General features: G+C 37.0%; 1 protein-coding gene across 1 annotated transcript in view; it reads left to right on the top strand.

Annotated features, from left to right (window-relative positions):
- The window catches only part of TRIO (trio Rho guanine nucleotide exchange factor), a 166,200-nt gene that overhangs the window by 60,147 nt on the left and 85,558 nt on the right, over positions 1 to 20,495 (top strand). Inside the window, 12 exon segments of the mRNA XM_010708503.3 lie at positions 1,857 to 2,052; positions 2,666 to 2,832; positions 6,393 to 6,512; positions 7,752 to 7,943; positions 8,814 to 8,963; positions 10,365 to 10,479; positions 15,065 to 15,180; positions 17,888 to 18,010; positions 19,228 to 19,305; positions 19,307 to 19,423; positions 19,548 to 19,663; positions 20,185 to 20,251. Of these exon segments, the coding sequence (XP_010706805.1) occupies positions 1,857 to 2,052; positions 2,666 to 2,832; positions 6,393 to 6,512; positions 7,752 to 7,943; positions 8,814 to 8,963; positions 10,365 to 10,479; positions 15,065 to 15,180; positions 17,888 to 18,010; positions 19,228 to 19,305; positions 19,307 to 19,423; positions 19,548 to 19,663; positions 20,185 to 20,251 (1,557 nt within the window).

Raw genomic sequence — 20,495 nt, 5'->3', positions numbered from 1 at the left:
AGGCCTAGGTGCATGAGAGCAGACAAGGATATTATTTGGAAGTAAGAAGTTTATCAGACTGGACTGTTAACGAGACTGGAAGTTTGTGAAATATTTCATGTCAGTCAAAAGGAGATGAAGATCAGAGGGAGGTGATGATGAGACAGGTTGGATGTGGATCAAGTAAAAGGGAAACAAATGAGGGAGCTGTGTAGGACTTTGTGAGAGGGGAAACCTGTGTGCATGTGGAGAGGAAGCCACTCATAACTCCTAAGTAAATTGTGTGTGTTGTTTTAAGTATACAAAGGAGAGATGAAAGAAGCTTTAAGCAGTAGCTAGAGGCTTTGTCTTGTGTATCTTCTTTCATCCATTGTCCTTCAGCTTTTGTGTTTTCACTGTTACCTCTGAAATGTGAGCTTGTCTGCCTGTTTGTGCTTGGGTAGAGCAGGCTGACTGGGGTTAGAGTTTGTAAGTAACTATCCTAATTGTTGGGTGCATTTTTTTTACAGTGTCATTTAAGTGGAATGGATTAGGAATGGAAACAAGCCATCAAGAAAGATTGTAGCTGGCTGCAGAAACGTGTTAGAGTTTATTTGATTTTGTTTTCTTTTAAATTCTGGATTTTTCTACAAGGTTTATTTTTTCAGGGTTTCTGTTGAAGTTACTGAGACAGTTAAACTACACAACTGTGATGAACCACTTGGAAAGTGTAGTGACAGACTCCTGCTCACAACAGATATTTATGCAGATAGCAATTTTGCCACTAATGCCAATTTGGCTCCAGACTCTCTTTTTTTGCTGTGTCTTGCTATAGAGTGGGTGTTTCCCTTCCCCATCAATTAACACTGTTCATGTTGATTTGTCCTACTCCTGAAACTGTAGAATTCAAGAGCTAAGATGACCTTTCTTCTTGATATCTACAGTTTTGCTTTTCCAGTGATCTGCAATAAAATTCCGTTGAAGACTTTGGAAAAATATATTTGAAAGGCTTAATGGTAACTAGACAGGATTGTCTGAAGTAAGTAATGGGTGCATCAAACCTGTGTCATAAGAACTCATTCCACCCATTCTGATCAACAGAAGCTGTAAGCATTATCTGTTGTACCTAAAAACTGTTCTGTATCTCAATTAAAAGGAGTATTTTATGTTTTCAGCCAGGTTTTGGTAAACACACTTGTGTGGATGAGCAAGGAAGGCTTTCCTGTTATGATACATATGTAAAGAAAATTCAAAACAACAATAATAAATTAAAAAAAAACAACAACAAACCTTAATCCTCTTCTCTAGACATTTTATGATGGAGAGTAAATTCCAGAATTAGCGTAGCTGAATGATTTATCCTTGCAAATTTAACTGCAGTATATTACTTTTTATTCTTACTCCATTCACTAAGTATCCTGCCTTTTGTGACAGGCAGTTCTTCTCAATTGTTTGTTAGAAGTTGATGGTGCTCACAGAGTCTAAGCTGGCACTTGATGTATGAATTATTGCTTGGTGTAGTCTGAAGAACAGAAAGGATGTTTTAAGTCAACAGTTTCCTTTAGAAGTGGAGATAATATTTTAAATCTGTTTCACAAGCGATGTGTTGATGAGCAGATGCTTCAAACAGTGCTGGGATACTCACAGTGTTGGGGACTTTGAGAAGGCACAGGTTGGTTGAAGGAGAGCTGTTGTGTTTGTCAAATACATTCTTTTGGATTGTTTGCCAAAACTGAAAACCTGTGTGGAAATGAGCCATGTCTGAACTATATCAAACCTGATCAGTGAATTGAATCAGCAGGTGACGCATTCCCAACTGCCATCTTAAGTGCAACATTGGAAATAAACATACATTGTATAATGGATTAGTGAATATTGTCTTCCTCCTTTTCTCTCAGATAATTTCAGACCTCGAGTCTTGGAATGATGAGCTCTCTCAACAGATGAATGACTTTGACACTGAAGATCTTACAATTGCAGAACAAAGGCTCCAGCATCATGCAGACAAAGCCCTGACCATGAATAATTTGACCTTTGATGTCATCCACCAAGGACAGGATCTGCTGCAATATGTCAACGAAGTGCAGGCATCTGGTAAGATGGCTCCTTCATAAGGTTTTATAAGAACTACACTGTTGACTTTCCATGGAATGTCTAAAAATGGTAGATGTGCTGGTTAAATGTAAACTGGAGAGATGCAGAAATTGGTTTTTTTCTTTGTACTCAAATCATTTGATAGCATTGGTGAATTTGTGTTGTCATTATGCTGTGCAATTGTTAAGTAGGAGTTGGCAACACCTGAAAATGTTTACTTTTCTAAAAACAGAGTCCACGCAGGAAGTAATTAAAATTAGAGTAAATGATAGGGAGTTAACTTTATAGTTAAGCAGAGCAATTTCACCAAGTTATAATTTTCAGCAAATCTTCCTTTCTGATTTGTTACGGTCCTTCAACTGGTATTTTTTACCTGTATTCAGTTACCAAGGCTAAATCTCAGGCTTCTTAAAATAAACAAAAAAAAAGAAAAGTAGTAATAATAACTTGGTATTTTCAAAACTGTGCAAAAAAAAAACCCCTGTGCTTGTTTAAGCAAATACTCAAGGTTACATTTTGAGAGGGAACTGGAAAAGTAAGTTTACAACAGTGGAAATGACCTTGTGTATCTTGGTAAGCCTTAACTCTATTATAAACGGTTGTCTGCTTACAGGTGTTGAGCTGCTTTGTGACAGGGACGTAGACATGGCAACTCGTGTTCAGGATCTGCTGGAGTTTCTCCATGAGAAGCAGCAGGAGCTGGATGTAGCGGCCGAGCAGCACCGCAAGCACTTGGAGCAGTGCGTGCAGCTGCGCCATCTGCAGGCGGAGGTCAAGCAGGTACGAAGTCGTCGTGCCCTGAGCTGGAGGAGCAAGGGGGTTTTCATACCTCTTGGAAGTGTAGTCCTATAAATGAAAAATAACTTATATAAAGTCTTGCATTTGAAGAAAGGAAGGAATGACCTTGATTTGAGAACCTAAAGAAATTTCATCCAGTGTTAATGTTGAAGTGATTTTTTTCAATTTGCATTAATAATCCCTATTTGTATGTGGATATGTCACGTATTTGAAGATAATTTCAGCTTATTATTATGTAGATGGGTACTATCTTTTTTATCAAGGATTATAACAAGATTTCCATTTGATTTTTCTTTTGATTTTGGTTTGGTTTGTTATTTTTTTGCTGCCAAAACTGGCACTACTGCTATTGTGTTTTCACACTTTACATAAATATAGCTTTGTAGTCATGTCAGATTATTTGATTGGAACACTATAGGAATTTTTCTACAGAGTTCATCCCTCAAGTTATTGTGGTAAAACCAGAAAACTGTCTTTCTGGCTTCGTTTTTTGGTTACATACTTGCTAGCAGTCTTTTAAGTACTCAGTAGAGGAACTTTAAGTGTAGTTATGTTACACTTCAGATTGATTTCTGTGGCAAGTTAATTCCTGTCTAATATGCTTAGGTTTACTGCAAACACAAAAAAGCAGATAAAAACATCCAGTGATACTTCTCCCTCAACTACAGTACCAGTTCTGCTTTGTGGCATCAAATTTTTGCACATCAAGCTTCAAGACAAGAAGGAAGAAAAATAGGGCCAGAAGACAAACAAATTTAAAGAAATCCTACAAAGAATTTTCTTGTCAACCTGATATGTAATAGATGCAGAGATGGTAAAAACAGACAAAAAATTACAATGTAGGAAAACCTCAAAAGACAGGAGGAGAATAGGATGCTCACCAAAGTAATGAAGGACAGCTGTATGTAGAAGAAGCAATGTGGAAAGGAAAATGTGATCACTTCATACAGGATAGGGACATAAAAGTAGAAACAGAGAAATAGTTGAGAGCATCTGACTCAGTCTGAACTTCACTTGCATTTACCAGCCAAACCTTTGATCCCCTGAAATATATAGCTTCTGGATTATTTATTACTCCAAGTACTCGCATATACTCACTTTGTAGAATGAATGCTTTGAGTGCCTTAACATGCAGCATCTACATGGCTCAGATTCTTTGTTTTGATTATAGTGTGTGTTCTTGGATACACCTATGTGTTTATATGTTTAGAGCAGTGTAGTCCAACCTTGAATCCTCAAGAATACTTTAGGATGCCTTGGATTCACACACTCAGATTTGATGTCTTGATGCATACACAGTCCACAGTGTTTGAGTCTCCAAGAATACTGTTCAGGATGAGTATGCTGGCACTCCATATAGTGCCATATGGATATGAAAACTTCAGTTGGACTGCATGCTGAAACAGGTGTGTCTTGTGATCGTATTCAGTTAGAGTAAAAATCACTTTATGAAACTAAACTTAAATCAAGCATTTACTAATACAACCACTCTTTCAATTCTCTGTTTCATTTCCACAATTTTGCTGTTGTTCTATTGATGCTTTCCTAACCTGCTGAAGAGTAGGAGAGGAAAAGATGCGTGGAGTGTGTGGTCCACTCCAACAGTGAGGTGATGGGAGTATGCCAATAAACAGTAGAAGATAAGCAGCCTAGGGAAAGAAAACAGGCTCACTGCTTACTGGAGCTTATGTTAGCCCTTTAAGTCAGGGCAGAGGGGAAGAGGAAGGGTAAGGAGAAAGTACTGGCAATAACTTCCTTCATGCAAATCCCACCTGCATTTCCATCCTAATCTGCAGCAAGCAGGAGTGTTAATCAGTGTGTTTGAAATAGCAGGTTCTGTGCAAGCTATCTGCTGTGTGTGATAGTATGCCAAGTCAAGAAGATCTTTGAATTAGTGCTGTTTAAACATTCTATTTCTTTGTAAATTCTCTAGGGAAGGCTAAATGTACTTTAACACAAAAGCTGTGTGTTTTATCATACTATACCTGGAAGAATTAATTTTTAATATAGAAATTTAGCTTAGAAATGCTGTTATAAGAAAAAGTAGAAATTAAGTAGTGATTTTAAAAATCTGCCCATTATGTTCTTCCAGACAAGTCTGTTCCCTTGAGCTTAGTTTCTGACTACAGTCTGTTGGACCTATATAGTTCCTAGGAATTTTCCCCTTTTCTTGCTCCTGATGCCTTGCCTTGGCTTGTTTCCTTGAGTGCTAGCAACTCCTAGGTGTCTTAACTAGACTCCCAGTATTTTTCATGGTCCTCTTTGCCTGCCCTGTGCTGTGATCTGGAAACCTTTCCTTGCAGAAGAAAAGACCAGAAGCTTATGTAGATAGAAAATCTGGTGTTGGAGCAGAGATTATGCTTTTGCTTTTGAAGATGAAGGAAAATGAAAATGGGAAAGATACTTGAATTTATTAGAAGACATCAAATTACAGTATGAAATAGTCCTGATGCACTTGATGCAGAATTATGCTGCTCAGTGGATATGCATTTTATTAGAGACAAATACAGAGCATGGTGTACTTGCAGGAATAATCAGCTGAACAAACATAGCACAGGGCAACAATTTTGCAGAAGAGTTCACAGACAACAGTGAATAACCTGAATTATTCCCAGCTTTACTCAGTAATTGAAAGTTTTTGACTGGAGTGACGGTTATCAGCTGGAGAGAGCTCATAAAAGATTAGTGAGAAGAGTTAGGAAGCTAAGCTCATACGGGAATGGTTGAAGACTCTGGGGTCAATGAGGAGTGGTGCCTAGAGGAAAGAGTAGAATAACTTTCTTGAGGGAAAGGAGATGGAGGGAAAAAAATGATGTTGAAGGTGATAAAATGTAATTGTATTATTGTTTTTTTGTGGACAGGATAAACCAGGTGAGCTAAAATTTTTAGGCATTAGGAAGAAGACTCATTGTGATAAGAATGTCTGGTGAAAGTGTGGGATGCCTGTTGCTGAAATTCCAAATAATGAAAAGGCACAGAGGGAGGGGCCTTAAGGTTACGCATACCTGCTGTTGACAAGGAATGCGCTAGATGGTTTTCTGAGGTTTCTCTCCACCATGGAATTCTTCTGTATTTAGTGGATGAGTCAGGAAGGCACTTGCAGAAAAGCAAATATCTTTAAGCAATAAGAAAGCACACAACAGTTGCATTTTTCTCAACAGTATTCAGAATTATTTTCTTTCTTTTCACTAAGCTGCATGCCCTCAATTTTTGTTACTGACGCTGGCTCTTCAGCAAATATTGTTTGTAATTCGATCCTGTTTTCCAGAGGTCATGCAGAAAACACAACCTTGCTTCAGTAAAAACTGAAATCACAAACATGTTATAGTTGACTGAAAGACACAAGTTGTCAGCTATGTGAAACAGGCACTTTGTTATAGTGAATGTTGTTGTGTTATATTGAATGTATAATTGACTCTGAGAATATAATTAGTAAATTATTTAATCAACAATTTCAGAACCGTGAATGTTTTTGTCAGTGATGCTTTTCTTGCTAACTGGCAGCAGAACTGTGTATTTTGAGGTCTTTTCCTTTGTTACAGGTCTTGGGCTGGATCCGCAATGGGGAGTCAATGTTAAACGCTGGCCTTATCACTGCTAGCTCTTTGCAAGAGGCAGAACAGTTACAGAGGGAACACGAGCAGTTTCAACATGCAATAGAGGTAAAAGCACTGTTTCAGTGACCATCACCAAGAATTCCTATGTTGTGTATCATTGCACTAAGGAGATGTAAGGGATGTTTCCTCTTTTTATTGCAGTAGTATAATGCTAATTATTAATGTTGAGAATAAACGAAGCTACACACATAGTGTTACGTATTCTGATTTTAAAAAATCAAAATGTGTGTGTATTCTGATATGGTCTCTTAATGTTTCCATTTTTGTTCAGATTTTACTGAAATTTGTGTATGGCCATGTGTCCTTCCCCCTGCCTTGGTTTCAAACCAAATATATTGGATTGGTCATCTGAACAAAAATTACGCAGAGCTCTTAAGATTTACTGGAACATGGTTTTTGGTAATTTAATGCGCTGTTGAGGGACTTGTGGTGACATTGATTGGATATAATGTTCTTTTTAAAGAACTTTAGCTGAAAATGTAATGTTCTTGTTGTTTGGAAAACTATTCTTGTAGTCTTGTAGTAATTGTTTCATGTTCTGCAATTTTTATGAAGTTCTGTGTTTCGCCCTCTGTTTTTTACAGTTTGAGCTACGTGTACCCTCATTTTAAGAGCTTTGGTAACTTTTAAGTATAAAAATCATGTGACATTTAGGTTTTCACCAATTTAAGGAGAGGTGATGAGAAAAGGCTAAATTCTGTGGTTTCTGGGTCACTCTGGATTCAGATATAATCATACTTAGTGTAGTTTAATGCTGAAGAATTTAGGCAAGTATATGTTTACATAAACAACTAAAATAGAAAGTTTGCTCATAATGAAGCCCTACGTGCTTGCACCTTTGTTTGTTTAATACTAATGCACAATAGACTGCCTTAAAGCTCTGAGGACAGAAATAACAATCAAGTCAAAATAAGATAAATCATTTCCATCTTTTTTTTTTTTTCCTCATCCTCATATTGAAGGAAAAGAAAATCAACCTGGAATTCATGATTATAAAGAAATTTACTGTGACATAAATATGAGGTGTGTGACTGAATACTATGCAGTAGTTTTCATTATAGGCTGCTAATCACTGTTGATCTGCTGATTAATCTCCATAGGATTTATTTTCTTTCTGTTGGCATTGTGAAGTTGTACAATGACTTAATATTAAACAGTTCTGTTTAGTTCATGAATATATGTGTATAGAGGTGTCACTGACAGAGTGGAAATGTGAGCCTTTACAGTCTTCAAGAAAATGAACTCAACTGCCCTACTGAACTCCTGAATTCCACATCTTTTCAGAAAACACATCAAAGTGCCCTTCAGGTTCAGCAGAAAGCAGAGGCAATGCTGCAGGCTAATCACTATGACATGGATATGATCAGGGAGTGTGCAGAGAAGGTTGCTTCCCATTGGCAACAACTGATGCTCAAGATGGAGGACCGTCTCAAGCTTGTGAATGCCTCTGTTGCCTTCTATAAAACATCTGAACAGGTACTGAAATGCTATTTGATCTGTTAGCTTTGGTTAATTCTTCACTGTGGCATTAAGCAGCACTACCTAGAAGACTTGGTTAACTGGATTTGTTTATATTCACTTTTATTTGCTTGTTTATCACAAAAAATGCTGCCTTAGGAACACAAACCATGTGTTTCTAAATAAACAGTACACAAATTGTGCTAACTGTTAATGGACTACAGTGTATTTGGTCAGGGTATGTTTGCTTCAGTTAGCAAAATTTGAAGAAGGTAGATTACCAAGTGCAAAGGGCAGTAGTTATTAGTGAAGATTCAAATCTCTGTCAACCTCTCCTGTCTCTCTGCCCTTTAACATTCTTCAGATCCTTAATTGAAAAAAGGCTTGTAAAACATTTCCAAAATGGAATACACCATATGAGTGTTTAATTGAGTTTCTGTTTGTATCAAGATATTTTGCTTAAACCATAAGCAAGTTGCACAGAGGTTTAAAGGAAGTACTTCAGACGATTATTGTGGTCTTTTGTATGAAAGTTAGAGAAGAATCAATTTAATTTGATAAGTCAGCAGATCAGTGAGGAGGTTGGTAAGGCAGCTTCCTGTGTAATCGTGTCTGATGCTCATCCTGAACTACACAGTTACAGAGATAGGAGAAGATGAGCTTCATTAGAAAGAGCCTCTTCAGCAAGTGCACTTAAGAAGGCCAATGATTGTAAAAGTAAAGCCTAAGTTTGTCTCCTCCCTTTAAGTCCCAGTCAAAACATGTTTGAATCTAAGTTATGTGTATAGGGTAGATTGGTTTTCAGATTCTTTTTTCTTGCATTAGGAATGAATTAAGAATTTTTGTTGTGCTGAATTATGTGTGAGTTGAACTCCTTCTGCCTGGTAGGTGTGCAGTGTATTGGAAAGCCTGGAGCAAGAGTATAAGCGGGAAGAAGACTGGTGTGGGGGAGCAGACAAGCTGGGTCCCAACTCCGAAACAGATCATGTTACCCCCATGATAAGCAAACACTTGGAACAGAAGGAGGCATTCCTAAAGGTATGGTTTTTTCACTTCTCATTGTCTTCTGTGTCTTACAAAACTCACAATTATGGTGCTGAAATGTGTGTGGTAAGCAACAGTGCAGTGCCCACTTAAAAGCTAGGTATGTGTCCAGAGCTGCAAAGATTTTGGAAGCGGCATGATAACTGCTTCTGATGGTGATTAGGAGAACATAACCACATTCATAAAATTGTAGCCAGTTTTATAAAAGTATTTCCTGCTGAACTTCAGTAGATGTCAGGTCTCCCACTGTGACTGAAGTGGAATTGGGAATCACTGCTTTGAGCAACTGTCATTCTAAAAAATACTTAAAAGCTTCTGCATTAGAAAAGAAGTGACAGTTATATAGTGTTACAGCTGCCTGTGCAACTCTTAGATGTACTTGGACTACTAGTACAGAAGGAGAAAATTGCTAGACAAGCATCTGGGAATAGTTGGCTTTTCTAATAGCCTACAGATAAGTGAAAGGTTTTCAATCTATCTAATGTCCTAGTGAAGGGGCTACTAATCATGCTGAGTAAAAGTCTAATGGGTGCTTGCAAAGCAGCATAACTAAGCCTATAACCAAAGTCCTTTTCCCAGTGTCGTCTTGAAAGATTTCACAGTATATAACTTAGTTTTATCAAAAGTCTTTTTGTTCTCAATGGATGGATGATAACAGTAAAAAATACACTAACTTAGCTCCGAGCATGCTGCCAAACATATCTTTCAGCTGCTGGCATGTGATTTCTCCACTATTGTGTTTAAAAATAATTTGAGAAATGATTTAATATCTTCATTACTGGATCTAACTATGCAACCTTTATCTAACCTTTTAAAACTGTGTTTTATGTTCTGCTTTTTAGAAATAAGATAGTCAGGCCACATATAGCACTCGGTGTATATTAAGATGAAGAAGGCAGCTGAGCTGAGTGAGGACTGAAAGTTCTCAAGGCCTTTAAAGAGCATGTCTTAATATCTGAGCACTTTTGGTTTCACTTCAGCAGAGCCATCACTTATTGTCTAAAACATTGATGGATGTTAGGCATATCCAGGTGATGTCAGAAGCACGTGCACTCTGTTTATGCAATAAATCATTTCAAGTGGCAGATACACAAAACAAACTTCTCTGTGATATCTGAGTCATGCTGAAAGCTCTAGAGGTAATTGCTTTTAGGCTCTTCAGATAAAAACTGTTTATTTTGTTTGTAAGTAAGGATTAACTGCTGTTTGTTGGGGAGACGGCTTTACTGGTTAGCTTGACTTACTTGTAGGAGAACTGAATAAGCAGCACTTTTTAAAAGTGTAGAGAGTGGGATATGCACAAAAAGGGAAGAGAGGGAGAGAGGAAGGTCCTTCATATCTTTCTGGTTTTCTACGTGTGCATCTTCAAAGAAAGTAATACTGTTGACTCTCTAGGCTTGCACGCTGGCCAGGAGGAATGCTGATGTCTTCCTGAAATACCTGCACAGGAATAGCGTAAACATGCCAGGGATGGTGACACACATCAAAGCACCTGAACAGCAAGTCAAAAGTAAGGGGTTTCTTCTTTTTCTCTCCAAAGAGTCTGATCGCCATATGCTGTGGTGTGTTTGATGGGGGGGGACTGGCACCTGCACAAGTGGAAATGGTTCTGTCAGGCTTTGCATGAAGTAACTAAAATTGTTCTCACACTTGCAAAGAGTTTCCGGTCATCAAATTCTCTTATACTCACATTCATTTGCTCTGAATTTATCCCTTCTTACATGTAATCTTCTTGCAATTTGTCATATTAGCATCATGTTCAAATTTCTTGTGCAGGTAAGTAGTAGCAATGGTGATGCAGGAAAGAACCATTACGTGGAACCTGGCTTTTGTTAGAGGTAATTCAGCCTAGTGTAACATTGAGGTGTAACTTGTGTTGTGGGGAAAGGAGCTGAGAAATCTTCAAGGGTGAAAGTGGCGAAAGTACAGAAATTAATAGCATATGCATAAATGATGGATGAGGTAGGGAGAACAGAGCTTGGAGAGGGATATTCAGAAATAAATGCTACGCTTTAATCACTTATTTGCTAGTCATGTTCTGCTTGATGCATTTTGAAACTATGGCTGAATGCTCAGGCCATGCTGTAGACTCAGAAGCAGAGAAATCTAGTTGTCTAATTGCTGTTCGCAGTTACGCAAAGGGGAGTTGTGCAGAAGATGGAGCCAAACTCAGACGAAACAGTTGCAGAAAGGAAATATCAGAATGTCTATAAGGAAAAAATGTTACAACAAGAGTGAGAAAGTGCTGAATAGAACAGGTAGTCTAGAGAGGTAGTGGAATCTTTGTCTTTGCAAATTTTTAATTGCTTTGAAGATGAGATTGGATGTCACTTCTATGCTATATTGTTTTGTTGTTCTACCAGAAAAGGACACGTGGTCACTTCTTCTTTTTCCTAAAACAGGAAAACTGTTTGTGTTAAGCTTATCCATGTATCTGATGGTGCTCAAATTGAAAATCTCCCACTGCTGAATTTTTCCTTTTAGAGAGATAATAGTATATTGGATATTTCCAGGGAAATAATCAGATTGTGAGAGTTGAAGCTTTAACCACGTGCAGATGAGGCAAAGGATTACCCCATCCCCAAGGCATCACCATTTAGAGAACTCTGTAAGACAAAACCTCTACAGAGATGCAGACTATATTAAAAAACAAAATTGTTGCGGACGTGTCACTTAGCTCTTCTAGTAGTAGTAAAGAAAACTGAATCAAAAAGGAAGCAGTAAAGTGTAGCTACAGTGTTTCTTGAGAGTAAGAAAAAAATCTTAGGATTTGTAGACAAACTTCTCTAGGATTCAGTTCCAAAAGGGGTTTGTGCAGGAATAGTCATTCTGTTAGAGATAAATGTGTTCAAATGAGAAAAAGGTAGGAAAGTCTTTGCTAATTTCCTTAAAAATATTTCAGAATGACAGTGTTTTGTATGTTCTGCATACATTTACAATCCTAGATGAGTGATATACATTTAAAATGTCTGTGATGAATTTTTAGAAAAATAGAAAAGCAAAAAAAGTACCCCAAGTAGGAAAAAAATAAATTATGTGTTCTTCCAGTCTTTTTTACCCCCAAAAAACCATGTAATAAAATTCTGAGAACTAAAGCTTCTGAGAGTTGAGATAAAACTAGCAAGGCTTTCTTTGTTTTGGGTCTTAATGATATAGTGGTAGCTGATCAAGTGATTTGAAAGTTCACTCTGCTATTCCTGTTCAGCCAGGTAAGTAAGTAAACAAAAGAGTCTTTTTAAATCTATTTTCTAAACAGATGGAGTTAAAAAAAATTAAGCATTTGTTTCATCTTGGAAAAATACATCACACATCTGTTCTGCAGGATCATTACATGCTCTTGTACTCAGATGCGTTCTTGAAATAACATGTAGACTGTGGTCAGTACATTCAGGCATTAGAAGAGTTAATAAAGTGGAGTAACCTTTGAATTTCCGCAAAACTGCTGAACTGAAAAAGAAAAGGAAAAAGGTTACAAAACATCGCATACCTTATTCAGTGGCACACTTGATCCTTACTCCCAGGTGCAGACTAAAATATCTAGAAAAGAAATTTTTTAATCTAAACAAAGTTTATCTAAACACATTCTTCATAGGAAACTAATCACAATGGATACTGAACTCTGAAAGTTGTCATTCTGTCCCTTCATACTAGTGTAAATAATTTTCTTGACGTGGAGTTATAGCTGTTCAAATGCTGTATCAGACATCCTGCCAAAGCCAATTTTTAGGAAGCAGTTGTAGCCTGAAACTTTGTTATGGCAGATGAATTCAGTGACAATTGCTGGAAGCTCAGAAACGTATCATCTTCATCTTTACTGCTGCTGCTAATTTTGTGTGCTTCTTTCTTACCTCTGCTTCACAGGCTGCAGCTGAACATTCATGGTTGATGAGGGAACTTTTCTCTAGAGGTGATCATATTTTTAGATAGAGAGTGCAGGATGTGTAGAGACAGGCTCTGAGAGATTTCTGCTGGTAAGAACCTGAAGAATAAGCTGAAAACTTAGGAACTAATTTAGTTTTGTAACAAATGTTGGAATTGTAGAAAATAACAACAGTACTTCAGAAGCCTTGAAATAGAGCTGCTCATCTAAATCTGATATTAAATGTCTCTGTTCTGTAACTTCCTATGAGTATTTTTTCTGTTCCTTGTCAGTCCAAGAAATTAATGGTGGTAACACTAATGGGACTCAGCCAAATGTCTCTCACTGGCTTGCCATCTGTATCATGTCCTGACAGAACAAATGCTGTTCCAATTAGTTAAATTCACCTTTCTTGCTGAGTGTCAGAACTACTTCATTTGCGTCATTATCAAGACTTTTCTTTTTATATGGCGTCTAGTTGGGGGTATTATATTATATAATGACAGTCCCCCAGAAATCTGGCATAGATTCTATGCAGGCATTTCAGATGTGGCCTAAGGCAGAAGTGAAACGGAGAAAGCAGGTGAGGCAGTGTTGCTCATTGCAGATCAGCACATGATTTGGCAAAGGGACAGACCAATTGAGGCATGTTTGAGGGTAGCCTGCCCAGCAAGAAGATGACATTGGCTGCAATTACAAGATTCCAACCAAAAGCAAACTCTGGGTGATCTCAGTGCTCTGTGTCAAATGGGACCATGGTATTTCCAAGAGGGGAGGTATTGGCAGCAGTGCAGTCAGGTTTCATAATCCTTGGGGAGGCAGTGGGAGGTAATTGTAACTGGTTCCAGGTTACCCATAGGTAGAGATGCTTTTCCCCTTAGGCTCCCTTTCTCTGATCTTAACTGTCTTAACGGTTGGTCTCTGAGTTGTTTGCAAGTAAGGCATGGTGGACTAGAACCTTGGGGCATGGAGATACAGAGATTTTGTGATACCTGGCACATGAGACTCTTCATTCAGTTCTGGAAAATATTCAATTGTGGGTGTCAGTAGAAAAACAAGTAAAGCATGGTTGTGAAGAATGAGCCTATTTTTTTTCCTTTTTTCCTTTTTCTTTTTTTTTTCTTTCTTTTTTTCGTTTCTTTTCTTTTTTTTACCTTTTTTTTTTCCCTTTTTTTTACCCTTTTTTTTACCCTTTTTAAAAACTAAAAAAAAAAATTCTGTTTGTTTCAAATGTTAGAGACTTTTCCTTGGGTTTTTTTACACTTCTGACAGAATCACCTGGCAGAGATGTATCCATTCCCTGGATTCTAGCTTGCTATCTCGGTTTGCAGTAGCTACCAAATCCACTAGGGCTGCTGTTCGGAAAGAAGCAATGAGTAAACTGAGCTTCACAAGAAACTGCTTTGTTTGAAATGAAAAACAATAATCATGAAAGGAGCAGAATGCAGATAAAATCTTAAGCATACTGTAAGCAAAAACCCTTTGCCATCAAAGAACTTGCAAGTCAGATACAGGGAATTGCAGGATAACAGTAATTAACTCCTCAAAGCTGCACGGCTTCTGACGTTCAGGAATGGAATAGCAAAGAGTGGATACCATTATTTGATTATATGGAGCTTCTACCAAGGCCCAATGAACGCTAATATTTGAGCAAGTCAGCATGCTCAACTACACTGTTGTTGGAGTTGTTTTGTTGTTGTTGTTGTTTTCAAAAGGAATTACAAATTTAGTGATTTTGTGTATTTTTATTGTGCTGTGATTATGTTGTGTTTGTTGTTGTAGTGACTTATGGTTACATATTTACCCGTATGTATTAAATACTTTGTAAGAAACTGGTATATCAAGAAAAATCGGTTCTTTTCTATGGTTAATTTGGAACCTCAGGCAGGTTGTCATTACTTGTGTAATTGTGCTCACTCTTTCTGAGAAAATTCTTCAAGAACTCTTTGTCATAATACATTTTGAAGTCCTGTATAAGTAGCAGATCCAGTATGAAAAGCATCTGAAAGAAGAAAAGGCATTATTAATAGGTTTTAATTACATCTCCAGTTTCTGTAACCAACACTTCTGTAAGTAGTATTAACAAAGGAAAGTATCACGACCAAGAGCAAAACAGAACATCAGAAAAGGTGCATTACACATTCTACAGCATAAACTACTTTCTACCACTGATTTTGATATGTTATTTCAAAATTGGTTGTCACAACCTCTGATGAAACTGTTTTTATTCCTTCAGATATCTTGAATGAACTCTTTCAGCGGGAGAACCGTGTGCTGCATTATTGGACCATGCGTAAAAGACGTCTTGATCAATGCCAGCAGTACGTGGTGTTTGAAAGAAGTGCCAAACAGGTGAGAGTTCTATATAAAAATTCTCTCCGGTATAATCAGGGTTTGACATTGACTGGCTTGTCCCACTGTTAGAAACTTGTCGCTGACTTCAGTACTTCAAAGGTCTGAAAGATCAGTAATTAAATTAAAAAGTAAGAGGAATTATTTTCTTTTAATACAGAATATCTAATTGCTTCTGCTGGCTTGGTCTCCTGCTGGCTAGTCTCATTTCTGCAAGTTTGTGTTTGAAAAGTTGTTACACTTGTTAATTTTCGCACACACACCTAATGGGCCAGAGTCATAATGGCAACATTTTTCTCACATGCTGCAGTGGGAGGGGATCTAATTAAATTGATTGGCAGTTCAAGAAAGCAGAAAAGTTGGATAATTCATTGAACAATATAACTGAACGGCTGAGAAAGGTTTTGCAGTTTCTGTGTACTTGTTTTCATGGTTTCTTAGGTTGTAGATCATTCTTATGTTTTTTTGTTCTTTGTTTTTTTGTTGTTGTTTGTTTGTTTGTTTGTTTTTTAAGTTTAACAGTCTGGAAATAACCATTAAGTAATTAAATAACTACAGCTGAAATAATCTCCTTTACTAATCATAATACTAACCCTAAAATTAAGCATGGGATTCCAAGATGGAATTAGTGAATGGAATGATCTGCAGATATGTTTTTGTGTTGTTTTTTTTTTTTTTAAACTGGATGCAGGACAAAGAAGGAAGCTCCTGTTCTGCAGAAAACAAAGCGATATCCATAGTGTGAAATATGGTTAGATGTACTTAGCAGGACTCAAAAAGCTAATCTTTTACTTCTTTCTGACAACCAATGTAGACAGAGACTTAATGACTGGGGGTCTGTTTTGATCTCTTGAAATATTTCTGAAATCTGTCTTTTCTGATTCCATGAAGAAAGTAATGCAAGTTAAATCTCAGAGTGGAGTTAAATATGAGCAACAACATTCCCCCCCGGCCCCCTTCACTGCTTTCTAATAACTTTAACTTCAGCTTCTGCCGAGCATGTGACCTACTTGCTTTTGTACAGAGGTTACTGACTAATGGTCAAACGCTAGAGATAAAGATCTGTCAGCGTTTTCATTGTAAATCCCATTATACAGCTGCCTCCCATTTAGTCACTCCCAACTTTATTGGAACACTACACTGATTAACCAGAAGATGAAATTACCATTATCTTCATATAAATTTTTGTTGGGAATTTTTGGGAAGAACCTATTCTTTGTACTTTCAGAACGCTATGCCATGCTGTAGAAAAAGATAACATAGTAGTTTGCAAGAACAATGATAGAATGACAAACCATTCCAGAATTAAGGACTTACCTGGCCTCTAAATTTCACTAGTTTCTGTATGGTGATGTGTGTCTCCAGCATACAGTTCTGATCTTCGAATGAAGTGAGCTGGCCTAAACTGTAGGAATCAACATCGAGATAAATTTCGGTCATGTTGCGACTCTGTAGAGCTGCCAAGAAGTAGTGAAAGGGTGACATTTGTTGAAGGGAAGTTTTGTTTGTCACTCATACCAGCACTGTGTAATAAAACCATGTAAAAAAAAAAGAAGGGGTGGACTAAAAATGTTGAAAACAAGAAGTACCAAAATAATTGTTATTTATGATATCAACAATACTCATGCTTCTTGTCCATATCATTCTTCACTGTCAAAGTTTGATATAAGAATGACAAGAAACATCATACAGGCAACCAGTTTATGTACCTCTCTTCTTTACTCTAGACCAGGAGTTCTTGATTTGTTTCCATCAGGGACACAGGACTGTCTCATCAGGCTTGCATCCACACTAGCATCAATTAAGTAAATGGCATTGTTGTATGCCTTACAATCTTTAAAATTCAGACATTCACATTCAGTATTCTAACCAAACTGTATTGAACTCGTTGAACTCTTTGAAATTTAATGCTGGCCTTGTCAGAACCAAAAAGCTATTAAGTTCCTGTGTCTCTGCACGCTGCTGCAGCTGGCTGTATTAAGAGCTGAAAACAACTTGGCAGTGCGAGTCTTCAGTCACGGATTTGATTTTTTGTGTTAAGCAGCAGTTTGTGAGGACTCTATTTTTTTTCCTAGTAGAAGGACAGTAAAGTTCATCACAACCAGTATGTTTTAAAGGACAGTGCATATTAATGTGGGCAGAACACAGACCATAACATGAGGCAGCATGATTTATAATAGTAAGAAAGTAAGGTGTTAGGATGTGGAAGGGAAATAATTTTAGTATGCGATTATTTAGTAATTCAGTTTCAATAACAAAATGCTATTGACTTTTACCAATGTACGTACATTAATTTAACTGATAAATGTCACCATTCCTCCTTTGCTTTACGTTTAACTTCTATGAGTACATGTAACTACGTACCATACTTTGTGACACTGGAATATATATCAACTTAAGAGTGAAGTGATTATTAAATCTCAAGTGCAGGGGAAGTTTAGCATATACATTTGTCTAATGTAATAATTTTTAAAGTTGGAAAATGCATATTTATGTTGAAGTTCAGCAGGCCTGTGTTGCAACTAAAAAGTGGTTTTTGCTCACTTCTGGAGTATACTAATGAAACCACAAATGCCACAAGTGGAATAGAGTAAAATTTAACTGACACCAACTTCTGTTCATGAAAAGCTTATTACAGTTGATATCTATTGGCAAAAGTATGTTGCCTTCACTCTTACTCTTCTTTTGTTCTTGATATTTATTTTAGGCTCTGGAATGGATTCATGACAATGGGGAGTTTTATTTATCCACACATACTTCCACTGGTTCCAGTATCCAGCATACTCAAGAGCTGTTAAAAGAACATGAAGAATTTCAGATCACAGCAAAGGTGAGATAAATAAAATTACATACTATTAAAAAAACAAACAAGCAAGACAATAAGGATGTCTGTTAAGCTTTGTTTTCTTGTGTTGGCTTTATCTCTGTATTTCTACTTAGAAAATAATAGAACAAAAGAGAATCAGAAGATAATCACTGTGTTGCTTCAGCTTCATCAGCCTGATGTGCAATTGATTTCTCATGACAGAATTGATTTTAAAAATGGTTGAAAACAAAACAAAACAAAAAAAAACAACCAGAAACCTTGAAGGTCTTTGATTTCTATTCTTACATCCTCATGTTTGTGGATTGCTCCATGATCATTTAGGATATAAAATACAAGAAGACAAATTATTCATGTGACATTTAATTAAAAAATAATAGAAAAGTATAAAAATAATTACTCCTTAGATTAGTCTTTTTATTAAAGTCTGCAATTTACTGTATGTTTTTGAGTTATTGCAGAGTTACAATCTGACTCTGGAGGCTTATTAGGGAATACATTCTTAATCCATTTAAGTGCAAAGTACATAACAAAAATCATATCAGTCACAGCACTTCAGTTAAGTCCATGTATAAAGAGAGGAAGACTCCTGAGACTTTGTGGGTCAGGCCCAATGTTAGTGCTTTGGTGTAGTGAACAAAATACCTTTGATGGGATCAAAATTCATGTGTACTAGTGCGAGGAAAATGACCACGTTCTGAAAAGCTTGCCCAGGAGAATTTAGTCTCTGGATTAGATATGGAGCATGTTTTTACTTCTTGTCACATAAAACCCAAGAAAACCTATATTACAGAGTCATAGAAGTTAGAAGGGACCTTCAGAGATCATATAATCCAACCCCTGCTAAAGCAAGAGTTGTTTTAGGTAGGTTACACAGGAAAGCATCCAAGAGGGTTTTGAGTATCTCCAGAAGAGACTTCTCAACCTTTCTCTGGGCAGCCTGTTACAATGCTCTGCCACCCTTGCAGTAAGTTTTCCTTGTGTTCATATGGAACATCCTGTCTTCTGGTTTGTGCCCATTGCCCCTTGTCCTTTCACTGGGCACCACTGAAGAGATTCAGTGACATTTCTTTAAAGAAAAAGGTATCTATTTAAAGGAACAAAAGGTAGAAGCTTGCTCCTTCCATGACTTCTCCACCTGTACTTGGTAGCAGATTAAGCAAAATGATCCCCTTCATGACAAGTAGAATTAGTAATTGTTTGATATTTTCCTGTTTTCATAGCAAACCAAAGAGAGGGTGAAGTTGTTGATACAGCTGGCTGATGGCTTTTGTGAAAAAGGGCATGCTCATGCAACAGTAGATTAAAAAATGTGTCACGGCAGTGGATAAAAGGTACAGAGACTTTTCCCTGCGCATGGAGAAATACAGGACCTCTTTAGAGAAAGCTCTGGGTATTTCCTCTGATTCCAATAAATCGGTAAGTGAAATTGGAGTGTGATAATCGACACATACAAAAATATATATATATTTGCTTCCTTTTGATTTATCTGTAGTTTTCTTCTGACTCCTTCCTTAATCAATTCTTTCTTTCTTTCATGAAGAGCAAAAGCTTGCAGCTGGATATAATCCCAGCCAGTGTCCCTGGGTCAGAAGTGAAACTGCGTGATGCTGCTCATGAGCTTAATGAAGAAAAACGAAAATCTGCCCGCAGGAAAGAGTAATGAATTTATTTATTTTTAATAACTGAGAGTGCATAAATCAATCCTGATAATGAAGCAACTGTCATGACTTGTCTGGAAGCTTAGAAATTGGATAAAAAGTAAAAGAGAGTAATACTATTCAGTAGCTCCTACTGCTTTTCGTTCACATGCTCATTCTAATAGGAGAGTGTAGCATGTCTGAATCTCAAACTTTCAAAGCCATCCTAGACTTGTGTTAACCTGCTTTTTTTTTCTTTTTTAGAAATAATGTGAAATAAATGTGTAAGGAGAGGAAAGAGGATAAGCATTTGAGAAAATTTCCATCTCTTTCCCCATTTCTTTTTGCACTGGTTACTAATGCAAGAGTGCTATCTCTCATGTTTCTTTCATGTCTTTTTTCTCATAACATTTCAGTTCTCAGACTTTCTTAGAGCAGTGGAAAAAGCAAAAGCTGATGAGAAATGTGTATTCTGGTTATTATGTATTCAAAACGATTATACAGATTGAGATTTGATTAGTCTTTCTGTTGTCATCTAAGGTTTATTATGGCTGAGTTGATTCAGACAGAAAAGGCTTACGTAAGAGACCTCCGAGAATGCATGGATGTAAGTTTTCTTTCTCAATGATCTTTGAAGACAAGATTCAATCTGTTGCTTTCTACTTCTTTCTGATTTTTAAAAACAAATGTTTAGTTTGTTGTCATAAGACCCAATTAACTATTTTTTCAGCTATTATGAAGAAACCTAAAATTACAGCTTGATATCAGCCTCTTCAGAATTCATTCTATATGTTTTGCTTTTGCTTTCGTCAATACTGTTTATCTTTTTCTTTCTTTCTTTCTTTTTTCTA

This window comes from Meleagris gallopavo, chromosome 3, assembly GCF_000146605.3.
Source record: "Meleagris gallopavo isolate NT-WF06-2002-E0010 breed Aviagen turkey brand Nicholas breeding stock chromosome 3, Turkey_5.1, whole genome shotgun sequence".
Lineage (NCBI taxonomy): Eukaryota > Metazoa > Chordata > Aves > Galliformes > Phasianidae > Meleagris > Meleagris gallopavo.
Note: the sequence above shows the minus strand (reverse complement) of the source record. Positions and strands in the feature narration are given on the sequence as shown.